The 7,500-nt window shown below is 32.0% G+C and overlaps 1 protein-coding gene across 1 annotated transcript in view; it reads right to left on the bottom strand.

Annotated features, from left to right (window-relative positions):
- LOC135116363 (neuronal acetylcholine receptor subunit alpha-10-like) overlaps window positions 1–7,500 on the bottom strand; it is a 132,347-nt gene that overhangs the window by 310 nt on the left and 124,537 nt on the right. The window contains 1 exon segment of the mRNA XM_064033743.1: window positions 1–6,291. This exon segment is cut by the window's left edge and continues 310 nt beyond it. Coding sequence (XP_063889813.1) covers window positions 6,193–6,291 — 99 coding nt within the window. The 3' untranslated portion in view covers window positions 1–6,192.

Genomic DNA, 7,500 nt, shown 5'->3' with positions numbered 1-7,500 from the left:
CGCAGGAGTGTTTTATCATATAGTTGACAGACTCACGCGCTGATGATGACAATAAATTCACTCGTGGGAAGTTCAACCCTCCACCACCATCACCGCCACCTCCGTCACTGCCACCACTAACACCATCATTACCTCTATTATCCTCACCGCCACCACCACCATCACTACCTCCACTACCATCACCACCCTCAACACCTCCACCACTATCAACACTATCACCACTACTACCATCACCATCACTACCACCTCCATCACTAACACCTGTGCCACAACCACTGCTCATCATCACCACTACCACCATCACCACTACTACCGTCACCACTATCACCACTACTTAATACCTCCACCACCACCACTACTATCGCCACCATCACCAGTATCCCCACCATCACACTACCATTGCCACCACCACCACTACCATCATAGTCACCATCATTATTACCATCACCAAAGACACTATGAAGAGGAAAAGATATAAAAATAAATAGATAAATAAATAAATAAAATAAAAGGACGAGTACCAGAATAAATTAAATCGCACTAAGAAAAAAAAAGCAAATTAAAAGAAAAACAGAGAACTTCATATGGAAAAAATAACGAAAAAAAAATGGAGGCATCTGAATATAACTGTATGCAAGAGGTGCAGAAAGCTTCAAAAGAATAATAAAATATAACACATTGTTGCATAAAATCTAAGAGTTTTTATATGCACAAGGGGGAAAGATCAGAGGAAAAAAAGAATTTCAGAAAAAAAAGGCACACTAACTCTCTCTTCCGGAAAAGGGAGAGTAAAAAAAAATGCGAAGGAAGAATCAGTTTAGGAATACTGGTGCTTTGAAACTCTTCTCTTAAAAAGGTCATGCATTAGGGAAAGTTACATGAAATATACGAGAAATATAAAAGGAAGACACATTAGAGGCTGAAAAAAAAAAAAAAAAAAACAGTAAAAGAGACACGCTAACTGTCTCTCCCAAGAAAAGAAAAATACAAAATTGCTAGGGAAGAATCAATTTATGAATGTAGGAGCCTTGCAATTCCTCTCTTAAACACAGAACAAGTCGTAGAAAGAGTCAACTGAAGCATACGAGAAATATACAAATTTCAAGTAAAAAGACAAGAAAAAAGCAAGGACCAACTACTCGCCTCTCCCAGAAAAGAAAAAGTGAAGAATTGCAAAGGATTAATTAATTTACGAATGTAGGAAACTCGAAATTCTTCTCTTAAACAAGGTCAGGTATAAGGAAACGTTACTCGAAGCATACGAAAAAAAAAATATATATATAAATTTAAAGTAAAAAGATACCAACACTAACAAAAGCTGCTAAAAGAATTCAGGGTAAGAAAAGAGGAAAGCATGAACGATTAGATCAAATAAACCATCACGAAAATAAATAAATAGATAATTCAAAGTAACTGAAACCATGTAACAAATACACAGTGTCTAAGTGGAAACGTAACAAAAAATCTACCAACGCTGCTGAAAAAAAAAAGGTAAAAAAGACGAAAACATGAATAGTTAGATAAAAAAAAAATCAGGAAAAAAAAAGTAACCAGAAATTACAAAAAATATACACTGACTAAGTGAAAACGTAACAAAAATATACAAAAACCTGCAATAACAATTTAGTGTAAAAAAGAGGAAAACATACACGATTAAATTAAATACGTAGAACATCACGGAAATAAATGAAGAGATAAATAAAAGTACCCAAAACTATACAACAAATATACACTGTCTAACAAACAAATACATCTCAAAGCTGCTAAAAAGAATTACGTCAAGGGAGAATCCAATAACTACACGAGCAATATGTAAAAGATTAAACGTGAAGGTTAGGAAAAGAAATAAACAAAAGAAGAAAAAATATCATGCATAAAAACATTAGTAAGGCCGCTGAACGAATCGTATGCATACATAAGCTTGCATGTATTGAAGGAGCGCTTAGAACATTTGATACGATGCACAAACTGGAAAAAAAAGTCATAGGACGTAAGAAAAATTTTAGTCGAGAGCCAAAGTATATCGAAAAACTATCAGGAACCAAAGGACGAGAAAAGAGAAAAAGTTAAAGATTATTTAAAGAATGAGTTAATGTTTGGAGTGGCAAGCAGAAATAACGAAAGAAGAGAAAGTAAATATGAAAAAAAGACAAAAAAACTCTAAAGGATGGGGGAAAATATTGAGCGAAAAACAAAGGTAACAAAAAGGAGAAAAGAGGAAAGAAGGAAAGAGGAAACAACACAGACAATTTGGAGAATAAATAAACTTTTGAGTCAAGACCAAAAAATAATAATAGAAAAGAGGAAAGAAAAAAGAAAAGGGCGATGGGGAAGCGACAAGTAAAATTAAAAGAATAAAGAATTCTTTACTGAAGAGCAAAAACACCAAGTGAAAAATAGAACAACAAAAAAAAAAGAAGAAAAAAGAGATGAAAAAAAAAAACACACAAAGAAACACAGAGCAGAAGACGTTAACATACGAAAAAAAAAGTAAAGGAATTATACATAAAAACGAAGAAAAGGAGAATGAATGAATGAATAACAAAAGAAAAAAATAAAAGATAAAACATGCATAAACGGAGGAAGGAAGCGAGACAAGGAAGGCGCTAGCTGGAGAAACAGAATGACTGAATGTGTATGAATGCGTAAACCGTTGAAAAATTTAATTAAATAAAAATAGATACAAAAATGAGCGTCACAGAACCAAGGATTATAAAAAAAATGAAGTGAAAGTCAAAACTAAACAGATAAAAAGTAAAAAAAAAAAAAAAAAAACGGAAAAATGCAAGCTGGGACAGACAGATACATAAGAATTGCATAAGATAAAATGAAATAGAAATATATCTAAAAGAGGCTTCAAAACAATTACTGCAAAAAAATTACACAAAAGTGAGAAGCAGACAAATGAAAGTACTAAAGAATTAAAGGAGAGAATGGCGAGTTGAGTCGTAAGAGGTTAAGAAATAAAATAAAATAAAATAAAAATAGATATAGAAAAAAAAGAAAGGCATCGAACCAACAATCATAAAAGTTAAATAAAAGTCAAAGGTACACAGATAAAGGTATAAAAAATGCAAGGAGAGAAATGCAAGTTGAGACGAACAGGTATGTAAAAGTTACACGCGAAAATAAAAGAAAGCCACACGAGAAGTATTAAAACTATTGGAAATTAAAAAAAAATAAAATAAATAAATAAATAGAGACGAACATATACGTAAAAATAAGAGGTACAAATAAAAACGTCACACAATAAAGGGTAAATAGATTCAAATATTACAAGCCTAAAGAAAATAAATGAAAGAAGAGATGGTTAGACAAACAACAGATACGAGATGAAAATGAAAACCTCATACAAATAAGGATAAGATAAAGGCATTACAAGTCTAAAAGAACATAAATAAAAAAAAAAGCAAACAAACAAAAAGATACGAAGCGAAAATAACAAAAAAGTAGCACACAACAGCAACAACAACAACAACAATAATAATAATAATAATAATAAAAATAATAATAATAATAATAATAAAAACAAATAAATAGATAAACAAGAAAATAAACAAAAGCATGAGATGAAAATAAAAATTCCACCCAGGAAAAGAGGCCAAATGTACAATAGATAAAGGTAAATGAATAAATAAAAGTGACAAAACGAATAAATAAGTAAACCAATCAATAACCAGCTTAACGTGGAGGAAGGCAGACGTGGCTAATCCAATTCACATTAAAAATAAACAAAGTAAATCAAATAAACACCAAAATAAACACAACACAAGAGCATTAAATGGAAACATGAACGTGTAGGGAAGGTCAGAGGTTGAATATTAAAGTTTCTCACAAAAATTGATAACTTAGCAAATCAGGAGTCAATTCAGATTAGCAAATAAGCAAAATAAGTCAAATAATTACCAATATAAACACGTCACGTAGATATCATATGAAAAAAAGTACATTGGAGGACAGGAATCGAGTATTAGTCTCTTATAAAACCTCACAGTTAATAGGTTCTTAGCACTTCAGAGTCAATTCACTTTAAAAAATCATCGAAATAGGTAAGATAAACACAAATTCAAACACAACACAGGGACATTAAACGAGAACATGGACAGTAAGTAGAGGTCAGGAATCAAACATTGTTACAAAACATGGCAATTGATAGATTCTTGGCAAGTCAGAGTCAATTAGTAGTCACAAATAGTCCAAATAAGTCAAGCAAACGCAAATTTAAACGCATCACTAAATTAAATGAAAATGGAAGTAAAGTCGCGGGCAGGATTCGAGTATTAAAGTCTATCAAAAAACCTACCAATTGATAGATTCTTAGACTTAAGACTGAAGGAAAAGACACAATACAAAGGGGAAGTGAGTCTGGATTACTTGATTTCTGAAAGCCACTGTACAAATAGTAAATAACTGATAGATTCTTAGGATGTCAGAGAACTTTGGACTGAGGGAAGAAATACAAAACAGTGAAAATTAGTACAGAAACTTACTCGACTTCTGCCCGCCACTGTACAAGTAATTACGAATAAAACCAATGAATAAATAAAGACAGAGAGACGGCAAGAACATCAGTAAAGACGAGTGAGAAATAAAAAGGTTCGTGTCACTCAATATATGACCCTGAAAGAAAAATTATATTAAAGAACAACGAGAGAAATTAAGTGGTTATTAATATATGCATAGGTGAATTAATGGAGAAGTAAATTGCGAGTGTAAAAGAAAATATGAGTATTTTTTTGTGTATGAAAGAAAATTAGACAAATCTATGAATACAAAACAAGCAAAGGAAAGTAAGCATTAAAAAGATTGAAATAAAGAACACACACACACACACACACACACACACACACACACACACACACACACACACACACACACACACACACACACACACACACACACACACACACTGAAAAATGGTAGAAAACGCGACATTACACTACATGTACAAATAAACAAACAAATAAACAAACAAATAAATAGGATAAATAGAGATAGATAGATACTAAATAAATAAATAAATGAATAAATAAATAAACAAACTAACAAATAAACACATATATCTCGCACACATCAGCAAGAAAGAAAGAAAATAACAGTAACAGACAGCCTGACAGACACAAACATAAAGAATAAAAGGAAAATGTGAATATTTGACTATTGGAAACTAAAATAAATTAAAAAAAGAAAGAAAAATAATGAAAAGAAAAGACTAAAGCTTTAATTTCTCATCACATTTGATATAAAAAGAAAAAAGAACGGAGGAAAGAAAAATTAATGGGAGGAAGAGAAAAATTTTAAAATAAAAGAAGGAAAAGAAAAGGAGAAACAAGGAGGTTATCACAGTTAACATAACAAATAAAGGCAAAGAATAGAAAAATAAAACGAGAAAATGCTAAAAGAATGCTAAGAAATAAAAAAAAAACAAAGAAAAATTAATATTACTTATGAACTAAAAAAAATAAATAAATAAAAGAAACAAACCAAGACCACCATTTTAATTCATACTTAGAAAAATAAATAAATAAATAGAACAGAATTAAGAAGGAAAAAGATTATGGAAGAAAAGACACAAACAAGAAAAATATGACGAAAGATCAAGAAAAAAAACATTATACAAAAAACAATAATTCCTTACTAAAAATTTAAGAGAAAAAAAATTCAGAAAAAAAGGCACACACACAAAAGAGAAATAGAAAACAAGATGAAATATACAAATAAAAAAATAAATAAATAACAAAAAAAATATATAATTCCTTATTAGAAAAAAAAATATTAAGAAAGAGAAAAATAACTAAAGATGAAAAGAAAACACACACACACACACACACACACACACACACACACACACACACACACACACACACACACACACACACACACACACACACACACACACAAGAAAAAAAATACATAAAAAAAAACGAAATAATGGAAAAAGAAAACAAACGAACACACACACAAACACACAAAAAAGAAAATAACAAGAAAAAAACACACATAAACCAACCACACACTATTAAAACTAGCCCTACCCACACCCATACCCAACCCAATATCTACCCAGTACCCAAGAGTCACCCTGCCACCAAAACCCTCCGTCTTTTCTCTCCTTATTCCCGCACTCCCAGACCGCCACTACTCTTCGGCAGCGTCAGAGGACTGCTGACCAAAGAACTCCAGCAAGACGCGTCAGGGGCCGTGAGGGGAGGAGAAGAGGATGGTGGTGGTAGCGATGATGGTGGACAGCAGGAAGCAAGCCAGCAGGAACCTGTCGAACACCAGTGCCACCTGTGGAAAGACGAGAGAAAGAGGCAGGTCGTAAAGTTTGTGGTGGAAGTGACATGTGTTTGTGTTGGTGGTGTTTGTGTTGTGTGTGATGAAGGTGATGAGTCTGTTTGCTTTGTGTTTGGGGTAAATGTTGGTGCTTTTTTTGTGTGTGTTTATGGTGTTAGTTGGTTAGCTAGTTTATTTGTAAGTTAGTTGGTTAATAAGTGAGTGAGTGAGTGTGTGAGTTGGTAAGTCAAAATTTAGTTAGTTAATGAGTCAATTGTTTAGTTAGCTAGTTAGTTAGCTAGTTGATTAAGTGGTTAGTCAGTTTGTATGTCTGTTCGTGGTGCTAAAAATATAGTGTAGCGAGTGGCTGTGTTTTCTCATTATTTCGTTTATTTATCTATTTATTTATTCATTTTACGGTTTTTTGCTTGAATTTGCAAGTTGTTTTTCTGCTTCTTTGTTACTGAAAAAGGATTGATTTTTCTACTTACTTACTCTTACTCATTTACTCTTACTCATTTATTATCTCTATTTTTTGTTGTTTTGTTTACAGTGAAGACATCTGTTGGTTATGCTCAATTACAACTGTCTACTCTGAAAACTTGTGCCGTTTGTTTAGAGTGTTTGTTTAGATACGTGTCATTATCGATTATTATTTGTGTCTAGATGTACAATATACTTTGGGAGACTTTACTGTTTGCCTCTGTGATTTTGTTTACCTTGGTTTTTGTTCTTCAAAGTGTAATTGTTGTTTATCCAGAGCATGTATATTTTGCCTCGTGTTTTTTGTCTAATGTGAGGTCGTAAGTTTTTTTTTATTTTATTTTTTATTTTACTGTTGCTGTTGTTGTTGTTGTTGTTGTTGTTGTTGTTGTTGGTCGTGTTGATGATGGTGGTGGCGGTGTTAACGGTAATCTGTTTTTTTTTCTTTATATATCTTGTTTTGCCTTTGTTTTGTTATTTATTGTATGTTTATCTGTTGTCTGCAAGGATCTTACTGTCGTTTTCTTTGTTTCGTTCTTCATTATAAGCTTGCCTACTGTTCGCCTTCATCTTACTGCTTTTCTTTTTTTTTTTTTTTTTTTACCTTTTTTTGGGTGGATTTTCTGTTGTTCACCATAAGACCGTCTGTTGTTTGTCTGAATCTCACTGTTTTTTTTTTTTTTTCGTTAGACCTTTCTTTGTGTGTCAAGTCTTATTTCTTACATTTAACGTAAGATTGTC

This window comes from Scylla paramamosain, chromosome 31, assembly GCF_035594125.1.
Source record: "Scylla paramamosain isolate STU-SP2022 chromosome 31, ASM3559412v1, whole genome shotgun sequence".
In the NCBI taxonomy this organism is placed as follows: Eukaryota; Metazoa; Arthropoda; class Malacostraca; order Decapoda; family Portunidae; genus Scylla; species Scylla paramamosain.
Note: the sequence above shows the minus strand (reverse complement) of the source record. Positions and strands in the feature narration are given on the sequence as shown.